At 35.4% G+C, this 14,728-nt stretch overlaps 1 protein-coding gene across 2 annotated transcripts in view; it reads right to left on the bottom strand.

The window, feature by feature from the left end:
- SLC25A21 (solute carrier family 25 member 21) overlaps positions 1-14,728 on the bottom strand; it is a 159,947-nt gene that overhangs the window by 113,262 nt on the left and 31,957 nt on the right. For both annotated transcript variants that reach the window (XM_026090850.1, XM_026090849.1), the window contains exon 2: positions 3,865-3,913. In XM_026090850.1, coding sequence (XP_025946635.1) covers positions 3,865-3,893 — 29 coding nt within the window. In that variant the 5' untranslated portion in view covers positions 3,894-3,913. The remainder of the gene's footprint in view (positions 1-3,864; positions 3,914-14,728) is intronic.

Below are 14,728 nucleotides of genomic sequence, written 5' to 3'. Positions count from 1 at the left end.
ATTGTTAAAAATTTACAAAGTATGGTTTCCATTTCCTAACTACACAACACCAAGCCACATCCAAAATGCATATTCCTACTTAAAGGTACATTTCACAGTTTTTATGAATACTTGCACAGACAACTTTAAAATTTGTTTTCAAGACTACTGGAGCCACTAAAATTCAGCTGTATAAATACTGGTGATAATCACCGAAAAAGAGAGGAAGCACATATAATGGTAATCCACTAGAAACCTGAGGAAATAATAGCCAAAATTTTATTTCTAGTGATGGAATCTGTAATTCCTAATGCTGCAATATGGTTGCATCCATTCTTTTGAGGCGGTAAAACGTAATAGCGAGGAAAATTATCTGTTGGTGTGTGCAGTCTGGGAGGTACCAAGCTTTGTTCCCTGCTCCTGAAAACAACAGTTTTATGCTAGCAACTCAATAGTAGGAAAATTAAAAAACTGAACAGTTATTTTCTAACACTTTAAAAATGTTCAAGGCTGTGAGACCAAATGAGAACAGAACCCAGAGCCATCAGACAGAAAACAGTAACATCCTCCAGTTATCACGCAGGCTTACTTGCCTGATCCCTCAAACAATGCTAGCTTGCCCTTGACGGCAGACAACTCCCCATAATTCTCTTCCTTAGTTATTCTTTGACTATTCCTGTCAGCTGTTGCACAAGTATTCATTTTCCAACAATAAAAGGTTGTTAAGGTATGAATTTTGTACATTTGCTTAAACTGAAACATATGCCAGTTGGACACAAAGCATATCCTCTAGCTGGAAAAACTCTTTTCTGTTTTTAGTTTTAAAGTAACATATATAACAAAGTCTTGTGCTACATATCATGATCAAGCATACTTTTTGTCATCTTCTGGTAAGTCTTATGGATGAAAATGACATTACAGCCCACAACACACTTAAGACCCAGAAAAAGGGTCCACAAAGGAGAAGTAACTCTTTATTCAGATTAAGATACTTTCTCCTCAGAAGCTTTCCAATAAACAAAGATCATCTAGGTTTCCTGATCAAAAAGAGGACCTTCTAAGTCTGGACTATATCTGTACCAAAAAGATGTTGCTACTGCTCTCCCTGTTCATACTTAGGAGGACACAAGAATAATGAATACTTACTGAATACTGTAAAATTTACTTGTATTGAGGAGGACAAGAACAGAGGTTCAGTACTTTATTTAATTTACAGGCGACTAAATTCATCATAAGGATACCTAACACATAAAACAATTAACAAAAGTTCTTTGTGATACTGTGAGACTAACAAATCTAGCACAAATTCTTGAATAGTCTCTCATCATAAACTACACAAACAGACGTTTTAATTGAGAAGAGAGATTTATTTCAAAGAAGAAGGGGGATTCATAGGGCTAAAATAATTGATTACAGCTATCTCCATTTATCTAGATCATTTATGTGAACTTATTAAAGTAGTGATCTTCTTTGGTGTTCTAACTGAGAACAAAATAAAATTATTTTGAAATACACATTTAATAGAAAACACTTCATTAAGCACTTTGCTTGTTTCAGCTTATAAAAACACACTTTTTATATGAATTGTCCCTTCCCCATCCCCAAAACGTACTATGGATAAACAAGTTTAGTATTGTTACTGTAGAATAATAGAAAATTACTAAACACAGCAAACATATTGCAAAATGTTGTCACAAAAGAGCCAAATCATTTTCCAGGGTTTCAAAATCTTAAACAGAAACTTTATTTTCTCTAATTTTTTATTAAAAACATACACAAAAAACATAACAAGCAAGCAATGATTCCGAGCCACAAATCCACTAGATGTGAGCCTCTGGCATCTTCCCTAAGCTCCTTCAGAATGCTAACTTAGATCAAATAAAGTTCCACTAATTGAAAAGGCCACAGGACTCTTCACTAAACACACAATTTGTAGAAAAAATGCAGAAAACTCAAAGCAACATAAAAATTAAGGAACAAATGGTACTTTTAGGAATCCTTTCACTTTGGCATAAGAAAAAAGCCTAATAGCTGGAAGTGATTAAGAAATGATGGATTATCAATACTGTGTTGGAGAGGAGTGAGTGCACTGTGCAATAGTACTTATAAGAAACTGCAACAATAAAGTAAAAGAAAATGTGTTAGAAAACTTTCTAAATGAAAAGTTTATAATTAAGACTATGTTTCATTTGAACCTCTCCAAAACCATCACACAAAGAATTAATCTGCTATAGCAGTTTTGAGAATTTTGGACTATTACATAAAGAAAGGCAATGGCATGGTGTTAGGAACATGGCACTGAATGATGGATCAGATAAAAGTATGTTCCATTCTTGGTTTGCCATTGGCTTACAAGATGTAAGTATTTACAAGTATTAACACATGCTAGCATCAGCAGGAGAATTACTGCAAAATCTGTGTAGTATATCTGAATATACTTGCACCAGCAGGGCACAGAAAAACTAGCACCTGGATGCTTTTCACCTCTACTTCTTTATGTTGATCATGCCAGGAAAAATAACATACAAGTGTCTCCTGAATCCACAGAGTTACAGTTCAGAAAACAGAAGACATGAAGAAATTTTCCTAGTGGCTTTTTTAGTTCATTCTGCCCCTTAGTTTAACCTTGAATCTCAACCTGATTTCTCCCACACACCTACTGTTCTTTCATTTCTTTCTGCTTTCTTCATTAATTCCTATGTTTATGGATTCAGGTTTCATATTTAAAGGGTTCCTAATTTTTATTATTATTTTTATGCTGATACAACTTTGTAAATATCCCCTTTAATGCTTTCCATTTCTGGCTCTCAGATATGATTAGCATTTTCACTATTAGAAATATGGTGAAAAAAAAACAGGAAAACCTGGAATAGAAATGGGGAAATCTGTCCCCATTATTTGAGTGTCCACTGTATATATGGTTTCTATCAGAAAGCTGAAAGAACATCTGCTGATTGCCAGCTTATCAGAACATGTGTGCAATTAATGCTTTTTATGATGTATGGTATGTGGCATGTCCTAAGTCATGAGTGAATCTAAGGATATATATTATGTTCTTTGAACCAAAACTGGGGGCACAAGGATGGGTAGGATAACAATCTCAGCAGCAACTGTCCTCCTAATCAGACCCTAATAGGGGTCTGAATCATCTCCAGTGAAGCTTTCCTATCTGCATGACTGGGACCTAGATAGAACCCTAAGGGAGCAGTATATGGTAATTATAGGCATTGCATGTAACATATATGGCATGAAAAACAAATTTGCTCCTCTTTATTGTATACTTCTGCATTCTGGTTTGCTTCTCATATATGGGAACACTCATGAATAAAGATATGAAAACTAAAAAGGTCAGAAAAACACTAGAATATTCAAGATACTTGTAATACAACTATTTGTTACCCTCTCAGTAAACAACATATTAAGACAAAAATCAGAGGATCAAATTTTCCAGATCACTTCGTCATTTATGCTCCCATAAAAACAAATACGCAGAAAAGAAATAGGGACAAAAAATGCTCTCATCAGGTCTTAAAAATCTGTGAAAATGATTTTGGAGGTATTTTGCAGTTACATATAAAGGCATTAATGCAGATGATACATATAGTAAGCAAATTTAACTATAACCATCTTTATATAATAGAATTTCCTTACTAGGTTAAAATATATATTTCATAAAACGCATTTAACACCTTTGGATGACCTCTAATCAGAAATGTGTCATGCTATTCAAATTCCATCTGTCAAATGCTGTTAGAAAAAGGTAAGTAAATATAAATGCCATTAAAGGGAGAAGTTATCTTGGAGAAGTTCTAATATTGTTTTTTTGACAGCTCCTAATTTGGACATCTTCCAGTGTCAACAAAACCTGTTGAAGCAGAATCTTACCTTGTTTTCACTACATCAAGGGGATGCATCAGGCAAATTTCTACAAGGCCTAAAAAAAAAAAAAAAAAAGACCTAATAAATGTTTGTACAAACAGTAGTTTAATTTTCCTCGATTCCAATAGATTTTGAAGTTTGAAAAGCAAAGCAAGTAAAAAACTAAACTTATCATTGATGATACAGTACTTATACAGCTCATATAATAAAGATACTCTTCTGAAGCGTATTCTAACAGTCACAAGGGATTTTAGACAGTAAACTAAGCAATTGCGGTTGTTGACTGGAGTGGTGGGGAAAGTGAGGACGTAAGCTGTGTGATCATTTTAATCATTGTTTTTGCTCAGTCTTCTGACTTAGGATCATCAGGAACATTTGACTGGCATCACAAATAAATATATTAACTCCTCCTGAAAGTAGTGAAGGAAGGGAGTTCAGGTTAGCACTGGCTTCTTTGTCATATAAGACTAATCCCTAAAGATACTGCCATTATGCAAGACAGTGCTGGAGGTTGAGATGAACTTGCTGTTAAAATTATAGCTGACTCTTGAGCTGGCTATTCAAGCCTCAGCCTTACTGGTCCTTCATCCTGTCCTAGAAGCTCCTGTTCTTGCACGAACTCTGATGAGAAGTCCCTGCTTCTCCTCTTCCCACTCCTCCTGCTCATCACGAGCACCTGTTAAGTTCACACGTGCTGGGGACTTTCCAAGTCCAAGAATGGAGGGTGTGAACTGGAAGAGGGGAGAAATAAGAGGTCTAGAAAATCCCTCCCTGACTTAAAAATTGGTCCTGCCACTTTTTTCCACCCACCTGCCACCTCATGCAAAGTCCAGAAATTTACCACCCACATTTGGCCCATGCTCCCGGCATATGTTGGCTTCCACTCTTTCTGAACACTTCAGAGCTTCTTTACATCTGCTTACATTAGGTTTGCCTGCTCCCCATTCACTCCAAAAAAATAAATATACAGGATAAACATATATTGATCAGGATCACAGGAAAAAGTATATCCTTGAGATCTGGCAATAGAGAGATGCTAAAAACAACAATAATAATTTTTAAGAGTTTTGAAATATGAGAAAATATGGATATGTGCATGTTCAAGATACTAGATCGTCATGTTTTTGAACTTGCTGTGCTCTTTTTATCCAGAGTAATTAATGCTATAACATGCAAGAACAGTTTCTGAAGACTATACTGATTATAATGATTGAATGTATCTGTTTCATCTATTTATTATTTTACTAAAAATAATTACAAACATTTTCTAATACAGAATGTGTTTTTGGTGATTCATGGTTAAATTTCAAAAAATCTTAAAATGTACCTTGATTCAGGATAGCATTCTTATTCAAGTCAGAGTATCTGCAAATGCCCTTCTTTATGCATACCATAAAGTTCCACCGAAATTAGGCACATGCTTCAGTTCTGCTAGCGCTTTTCTAATTCAGATACCACTGTCTTAAGGTCCAGATCATGTTCTCTTCTTATTTTAGTGGCACAGACTATGACCAAGCTTAAGTGTCACTGAAATTAACAGCCTCTAACACCTAAAGCAACTTATTACATGCTAAGATGTTCAACCAAGCAAGACAAAGAAATTACTCTAATACAAAGAAGTGATAATCCCATTTTGAAATGTACCACCCACAAACTATTGAACCAATGTAATTTGCATTTTGGCCCTACTCTTCGGCAGACTTGATGGAGAAAGGTTCTTAGTGGACATGCAGGAAGCAGGCTCTGCCTTGATGGGGTGCACTACAGCATTAAAGACTTCTTTTTTTCCATTACTGAATGTAAATCTAAGCATGGTTTTTGTTTCCAATTGCAATTATTTCAGAACTACTAAAACTTAATGTTTCAAGTAGAATAGGAAAACAAGGTTTTTTAAAGTTCACATAAAGGAGGATTAAATTCCAAAGCATTTACTAGTTTCAACGTCAACTTTATACAAAGTTCCTGAATAATACAGGTAAGGCAGTCCCTGATACAACATGGTATGCACCCAAGTAAGCCTTTTACACTGACAAAAGCATTAGTAGAGGGAAAATTCTCACTGTCTTTTTTATTCTGCCAAAAATGCCCAAACACCTTTGTGATTAGCAAGAAAGTACATATACATATCTGCAGTATGATATCTAACATATCTATGAAGTACCTAACCTATCTATGAGACTAGATATGCATGTGTTTTAATTCCATTTTGTTTATCAAACACCTATGTTGGGATTCAAACTCAGATTCAGACAATTAGAAGTGTCTACAATTTAACTATATGCCTTCAAGTGTGCTAAACTACTAAATTGCCATTATGGTCAATGGAGCTGTAGCCAATAAAAGTCAAAGGAGTCTAGAGAGCTTTTTAGCTCACCTTATAATAAATACCTACATTTACAAATCATCATCCATTTCCTGCTTGACATGTTATACATATCAAATACATATATTATTGATATTTGTTGTATATTTCTCTTAAGGAAAAATAATCTATATAACAACACAAGCTAATAATATAAGGTTCAGGACTAGGAAGATTTTTGTGTGTGATCACAAAATTACTTCCTGAGTTTGTAACAGAAGAATGGCATAAATTGTAAGGCTAAAATTCTCAACTAAATGTATTTATAAAGGAATTTACATTAAAGTTTGCAAAGATGTTAACATGTTTAAATTGAATATTTTACATAAATTACTTGTTGAGAAATTTAATTTAACATATCAAAATATTGCATTAGCTTTCTCAGATGTTCCAAAACTGACTGAAACACTGATTTCACTGGCAAGTTTTGCTTACAAATCATTAATATTATATTCTTATATAATAATAACTGCTAAAGATATCAGTACAGACACTTCTTACTCTTCCACATATCCTGTCTCTCAATAGTCCATAGTGTCTATTAAGAAGTAGTAATACAACAAAAGCAAGTTGATAGCTTATCTAGAAATTCCAGCCTTTTACATTGGAATTTAGTAAAAATTTCTATTAAATTACATACAAAAATCTTATAAAGATCTGAGCTCCACTACAGTTTTGTTGCACAAATTTAGGCTTCAGTCTTCTCAAATATATGCAGATATTTAAAGTTCAGCATGAAAAAAATATGTTTCTGCATAGAGATCAATTAAAGATATGTCACATGGATTTTAGAAAACAGGTACAATTATCAGGAACACATCCTTACCCATGATATTTAATTGAAACATGATGTTGTAAGTGCCCTAAATTAGATCATGTTAACTTTTACATTTATACATCTTTTCCACACATACTTCATTTCAATACATTCAAAAAAATCAGCCTTATTTGAAGATAAACAGTTTATATACTTTCATAGCATACGATTTGTTGAACTCTTAGTTCCAAACAGAATTTCTGTCTTAAATACTGTTTTCAAGAAATCTGAATCTCTGACAAGTCCCAATTTTGGGTCATAAAGACTAAAAAATTTTCCCTGTTTTTTCTCTGTACACTGCACTATATAAAGTTTGCAGAAAACAGAAAATTAGCCAGATATCCCCCTTATACCCTGCTCCTTGCCACTGTGTTTGAATGACTGTATCAACCATTGTTTTGTCATATTTTCTTTCCCCTCCATGCAACCTTGTATTTGTTTTTCCATTCTGGAAAAAAAAGGAGACAACATAGCTGATACAAGCCACAGAGTATTAACATTAGTCATTTAGAATCATGCAGCTGAATATGCTTTAATTATATTTTTTCTAGAAAGCAAGAATTGCAATTGTTATTTCTGAACAGGTACATTTATCACTATACTTGCTGTAATTATTGCCCAGGAATGACTTATATTTTACTAAAATAAGGACCAAATCACTTGTCACATAAGGGAACAGAGACCATAAGTTTTCTATCCTGACTCTGTCCCAAAACCTATAAACTACTCCACAGCTGCCAACAGGTGCTTTACAAGTGGAGCAGCAGTGGAGTGTTTCAGTGCTGGCAGTGGGCACAGTCTATGAGCTTTTTCCTTTCCAACCACCCTCCTTTTCCAACCTCTCCTCACCTTCCCCTCCCCCCCAATTTTTTGATCTTCTATTCCATCTTGTTTTGGCAGATACAGCCTACAGTAGGGGGTCAAGCATTGGGCCAGGAGGTTGTTCACCCTATTCTGTTTTTGTAGCATTAATGTCCATTTTGGGAGAAAACTGTACAGTGCCAGAATTTGGCTCCATTTTCTTGGTCCTCATAGGACAATTTTTAATTCAGGCATTTTTCCAGCAATTGAACCAGATGAATTCCAAGTTCTTTGGCAAGAAATCTGTTTTGATAACTTCAGGATTCTATTGGTTATCTGCCTTTCTCAATCTTTCCTTTGTCTCATCATTTAATTATGCACTAGGTTTTTAAATGGTGTATAGTTACTCGATTTCACCAGACAGAACTCTTCAAAAGATGATGGGATTATTACATGGTTCTCTAAAGAGTACCAAAGGAGTGCAAACTGTGCAAGATGCTAATGGAACAGCTACAAACACAAGCTACATTTTTCCATCTACTATAGTAGTCATGCAAATCATTACAACATCCTACTTGATAGCCTGCCCAGAAAGTGTGGTGGCCCTACTAAATTACAAGCACTCTGACATGTGCCCAGTAAAATAAAACTTATTGCTGTTTCTTAAGCTAATGTTCATCAGCTTTGTAAGGAAGGCAATTAGCAGTATGAAAATCTAATTTGCTAAACAGACAATCCCACAGTGTGATATATTTTTGCTTGCCACACTCTAAAGACTACTGTTTACTGGCTCTATTTTCATAAGATAGTTAACATAGCTACAGATAGATTGCCCAAAAACATATTCTAATCGTCCCATTGGGTTTTCTCGGTGATGTCACATGTGAGCTAACCAAGAGTGATTTATGATGGTCTAATTATGTTTAAAACAACTCAGATCCACTAGCCAAATGAGCCCAAAGGAAATACAGGAAAGAACAATTACTAGGTCAGTCCAAGATTTGTTGTTTTCTGGGTGGGAAAACATTCCTCGTGAAAACTGGATGCTAACCATAAAATAAGACAGAATTAAAATTTGTGTGTAAAAAAAACAGCTAGCTATCATCACTGACATCATCTGAGTGTACAGAAGTGGAATATCAACAACCGAGAGGGGAGTCCAGGATTCTATTATATAAAAACATTTTGTGGATTAACTAAATCCACAGAGGGAAGAAAATGACAGAAAATACTGACCCCCCAACTAACGTTCCTCAGTAGATTATTTTTCCTTTTCCAACTAATATCTTCTGATTTTTATTAGGAATTTTTCCCCATTATGGATTACGCCACATATCCTTCTGCAAATAAGATTTGTACTTAAAATTTCAAACCGTCAGTCTTTGTGTATGTCTCTTCAAAGCAAACATTCTGGCGACTACTGGATATTTTGAGTTCCTTTGGTCTTTGTTCCTCTATTCCATCACACACACAAATCTTGCATCAATAATCATATAACKTTCTCAGAATACTATGACTCTGAAATGCGCTCTGATTATCCATCTGGTCAAAATCAGAAGTTTGAGATTTCAGCAGCACAGGACTATAGCTCTCCTCATCTCCCCAGGTGTTTCCCCACCTACTCTGATCACTGAACAGGGAGGGAAAGTAAGAAATCTAGCTAATAGCACTTGCTACATAGCATAGGTAAAAAGCAGAATTATGAGATAAATTCTTGCCTTTAGCTCTTCTTAGACCCTCAAAGCCATGACCTGAAAAGTGTGAAGTGCCTGCGATACACCCTGATTTGCCTTTCAAAGAAACCTGACTAGTTCACCCACTACACGTTTTCTACATACTGCGCCCTGAAAGGGTGCTCCAACACAGATCCAAGAGATCTGGAGGGTGATCCATGTGTGTTAGTTCAGACAACCCCCTACAGCACAGGAGTCATTATGCACCCTCCTCCCCTTGTGTTACTCATTTCCCTGGAATAACATAGTCACTGCAGAAACACAACAGAAAGGAGCCTGGTCATAGAAAATGTGGCAATAAACACGTCAGGCACTGTATATTGTATAGCTGGAAAAGTATATATTTATTTTGGCTTTTACATAGATATAGTTACAATGTAAGAAATGATCATAAATATTTTATGTGCACCATGCATTTCCTCCTGAGAATATATGTCTGACAGAAAAATTCTTGCACTGATCTTTGTATCCTAATAAAAATGTTTTCTTCTTAATTCTGTTTGTCTGTTGGCTAAAACACTTTGTTTGACAAGATGAGTACCCGCAGAAGTGTGGAACTTCTTCCTGATTATAACAGCATTGTGTGAAGAACAATCAATGCCTGGAACAAAGTATCCCTGCAGTCAATTCTACATAGACTAATTTGTATTAGTCTGCTGTCCCGCTGCATCTGCATGGATATATAAAGCCTGTACCCCTACCTGTTCTGTATGGGTACATCTCTCTTGGAAAAGACCACAAACTGCTAGGTTCGCCATGTTATAAACGGCAGCCAAGGCCCACTCCTTCCCCAGGGAGACAGTCACATATTGTGCCCTTCCCAATTGTACTAGGTGTTAAGTAGGCTCCAAGGAAAACTGCACGGCAATATATTGAACATGCTGGAAAAGATCTATGTATTAGCCTTCACTTAAGAAAGTGACACTTATTTTAACTCTTGCCCAGGATTCTATTTAGCAGTGTGGTGTGGGATTAACTAATGGGACCCTGGAGCTCCTTGCAAACATTAATTAATCTTTTAGGTAATGAGCCAAATCAATGCTTTCCTTAGAAAATGTGGAGAAATGGAAAGTTACTCCAAAAAATACTCCATAATGGCAATGCAGCATTCATGAGTCATTCTTCCTTAGAGACCTTGTCTACACTGAGAAAATATACTAGAAAACATGCTAATTAAACAAGATGTTGAATATGATTTTTCCCTTGGTGTGGACAAGGATGTCTGTGTTTAAAAATGTGTTAGCTGATCATGATTAATCCCAGGAGGAGCTCTGGGTTTACCATCGTTACCTAATGCAATTTAGAAGAAGGCTTTTGCATGCCTACAGGAGGAGCTGGGTCATGCTCAACATCTTGTTAGGTAACGGTGTTTCCCTAATAGATTTATCCTGTCGGTGYAGCCTTGTTATCTGGAAACTGAGGAATACTGGGGTGGAGAATAGTGATAACCTGGCTTTCAATCAACACAGGACTCAAGCCACAGCAGGAAATTTCTAATATTTGTCTTGTAGCACTTTTCCTGTAAACAGTCTGAATCTGCTTGTACAGTGCTCTTAGATCTCTCGCCACAAAAGTGGGTCAGCCTGTTCTGTTGAATTCATACTGGCTCCTTGACTGTACAGCAAATTAACACTTTACTCGTCAAGGCTTCAACTAAAGGTTGCTACCGAAGTACTGGAGAATCAGGACTCCATAGCACACAGTCTAGATGGGAAGGAGACAGGAGCTGGAAATGAGCATTTTGGGCAGCATGCCATCTAGCCTGGCTGCTTCTCCGCTGTAAAATCCCCTTCAACTTCCGAGGTCCCAATCCACAGACCCAGAAATGTGCTCATGCTGAACACTCGCAGCAGACAGTTTAAACGGCTCATCATCAGTGCTGACACTGCTTACTAATATCTGCATGATTTTGTTGCTCCCTTCTCAGCTAAAGAAAGCGTAAGATCCATTATTATTACCAGATGGTAAACTGTTCAGTTCTGTTGCAAATAAAGAAGAACAGTAATTATATTCTATTATTTTTGCTGAGCTTGAAAATTGGGATAAAGCAGTTAACTGAATAAAGATAGAAAATGGCATGGATCTTCTAAAATAGTTATGGCAGAAATACAAGATACTCAAAACTAAGTTGTCATTATACCTGGGCACATATGCATGAATATATTTATAGCCTTTCAAAGAACAAATTTCACCTTGGGATACCACATGCAGCATATACAAGTAGCTAGAGATTATTATAGTAACAAACCAGCATTTGCAATGCTGTATTTGTGAATAAAGAAGGTATTGGGAAGATCTTAGCCTTTTTCTTGATCTCCTCATTACTTAGTCAAATAATGGATTATCTTAAAAAACTAGGATTATTCATACGTTTCAGTTTCCTTTCTGACTTATTTTTATTCAGTCTTTAAATAGAAGATAAATGGTCCTATCATGCTATTGTAATTCCCTCTTACAGCAGTTCTACCAGGCTACCAGCAGTTCTACAGACTTTTTTTCCCCTATCACACAGCCAAGGTGATACATATAGATTTAATGTGAGTAAAACAGGTCCAGGTGTGCTATCTTTAGCAGAATTTTGTAATAATTTACCAAGATATTTCTTGCTTCTGGGTAAAAATATCTAGCTATAATGTTGAAAGTATGTATTCTAAATTTAGCACAAATATATTCATTGTTTGTTTTTCACAATGTTTTTGGCACAATCAGCCAAATCAGTATATTATGTTCACGCTGCCAGTAGAAACCACATCTTTATGCTTCCTGTTGCCTAGAATACAGCCCAGGGAATCTTTTAATGTGCTTCATTTAAATCACTCAATTCTCATTTAAATTCTCTGAACACTGTTTGCTGTTTAAAAGCAAAGGCCATCTTCCAGTTTAATTTGAAAATTTTATTTGTTGTTTATTTTAAAATAAACAAGTTAAGTCCTTGATTCACAAGCTTACCAACCTGATTAACTTTAAGACTCTGACTTCACTGCTGAAATGAATAAATCTACCTATATATCTACCACTGAAACATCTATGACTATTTGAAGGACCAAGTTAGTTAGAAATTATGTACAGTTATATACCTTTATAGCAAAGCTATGAGGGAAAATGAAATCACCCAGGAAAATCAGCAGCTAGTCACAGAGGATCTTTTACTGCATTCACATTTATTTCAGAGAACAGTTCTAGATCCAACTACCGTGCGGCACTTGCATAAGAAAGCAATTCTAATGCACTACTCTCGGAGACTTTTTGAGGTAAAATGTTATCTAGAAATGTTTTTTATATGTAAGACCTATGAGATTTATGGCATAGTCAAAAAGACAGTCAACATGACCATATTTAAAATTCCTGACTTTTCACATCTTTACTGAATTTTAAAAAACCGAACACTAGTTGTCTCATTGGCTTTAATACAATGGAGAGTTTCATTATGCAATCAAACATACACAACATTTAGGTACTGAAACAAAAGATAATGGAAAAAAACACAGCAGAGAACACTCGAAAAAGCTCAAAGACATGTTGCTCAAGTGGTGTAAATTGTTGCAAGTCCTCTGAAGGAACAAAGACACATCAAGATAAGAAACTGAAACTATCAAGTACTTTCTGTAAGTTCCTAAAAACTATTGAGGTGATATAACCTGCAACTCCAGAAACTATCATTTAGAATGTTACTGAAATTTGCTCCACCTTAATTTCCATTTCAATTCTGATTTACCAAATACAAAGTAAAAATATTATATCAAAAAGACATTGAGTTGGATTTACAAATAAATATTTCTGTGAAAAATCACTTTTCTCCAAAAGATTATGAGTAGAGTTTTTTATATGAGTAACTGAATTTTTTTCTTTATTCAGACTTTCTACGTCCTTCAGTGATCTTGTATTGATGCTAAAGCTTTGACTTATAAATGTGTGCAATTTACAAACTTAAGTGTCTTCTGAGTCTTCAGACACAAGTGAAAGGCTATATATCATGTAAATTCTCCATAAATTCTTCAGCAAGTATTACTAATTACTATGTCACTCACAGATGACATATTCTTTCCATCACGTGTGTCTGAAAAGGAAGTTTTTTAAAACATGACTGAGGGGACCACTGAGGTCAGCACTGGGTTACACTATGTTTGTGTCACTACAGCTTTAGGTATTTCAATGCATATTGAATCAATATTCCTGCAAAGAAAACATGTAACCTATATTTTCTCTGCTATTATAGTAAAATGCTTCTCAATAAACCTGTTTTCATAAGAAGTTTGCCCACTCATATGTCCCAGAGCTGCTGTAATCTTCATTGCTAATGCTGATCTAAGAGCACAGACATTATTCTATTTCTTGACACATTTAAAGTTCTCTAATGAATAAAGCAAACAGCTTATGGCTGCTTGGACTGTCACTTGATTGCCCCTAAGGGCTTCAATGTCTTTAAAATAGGCCTCCTAGCTTGTATTTAACTACCTTGTCCACAGAGGTCTGAGGGGTAGAGCAGATCAAAGATGTGCTGGAAACATAAAAAGCAGCTGTCCTTCATTTACCTTTAATTAGCTACATCTGACCAGATTCTTTATGGCCTCTTTGTCACACATTCAACAGTCTATAAGCCTTACGACCTGTCCTTAAGGATCATACCATTACATGAGCTTCAACAAAATGTAAATTTAAAATATTAAATAAGGGACTTGGAAAAAAAATTTTGGTCTCACCATAGAACTACTACCTGAGGAAACAACATGCTGGATTTATTTGCAAATGTTACAAGTTGCCCAGTATTTGGAAAGTCAAAACTGAATAGTTCCTGAATTTAGATTTAGTTATTCATGTTCCTTTGCTTACTACTCAACATTGCAATCACTAAGTATCACACAACAAGTAACTGTAACCAGCAGAGCTAGAACCATTTACACAACACTAAGAAACATTCACATCTACTAACATTTCTCCCAAGATTGTCAGTCCTGTCTTCATTGCTGTGAATTTAAAGAATGTGGTCAAAGGAAGATGATTAAACATTCACATTGGCACAAATTCCGTGCATAGGTTTTATATTTGATAAAGGCACATATCCCGTGATGCTAATGGATTATTATGACACAAGGACTATGAGATATTTCTAAAGAAAGCCACATTTCTGCACTTCCTAGCACCCTTTTTACTGAGATC

Source organism: Apteryx rowi, unplaced genomic scaffold (assembly GCF_003343035.1).
Source record: "Apteryx rowi isolate R43461 unplaced genomic scaffold, aptRow1 scaffold_88, whole genome shotgun sequence".
NCBI classification, from domain to species: Eukaryota; Metazoa; Chordata; class Aves; order Apterygiformes; family Apterygidae; genus Apteryx; species Apteryx rowi.
The sequence above is the reverse complement of the archived record's forward strand: the minus strand, read 5'-3'. Positions and strand labels throughout refer to the sequence as shown.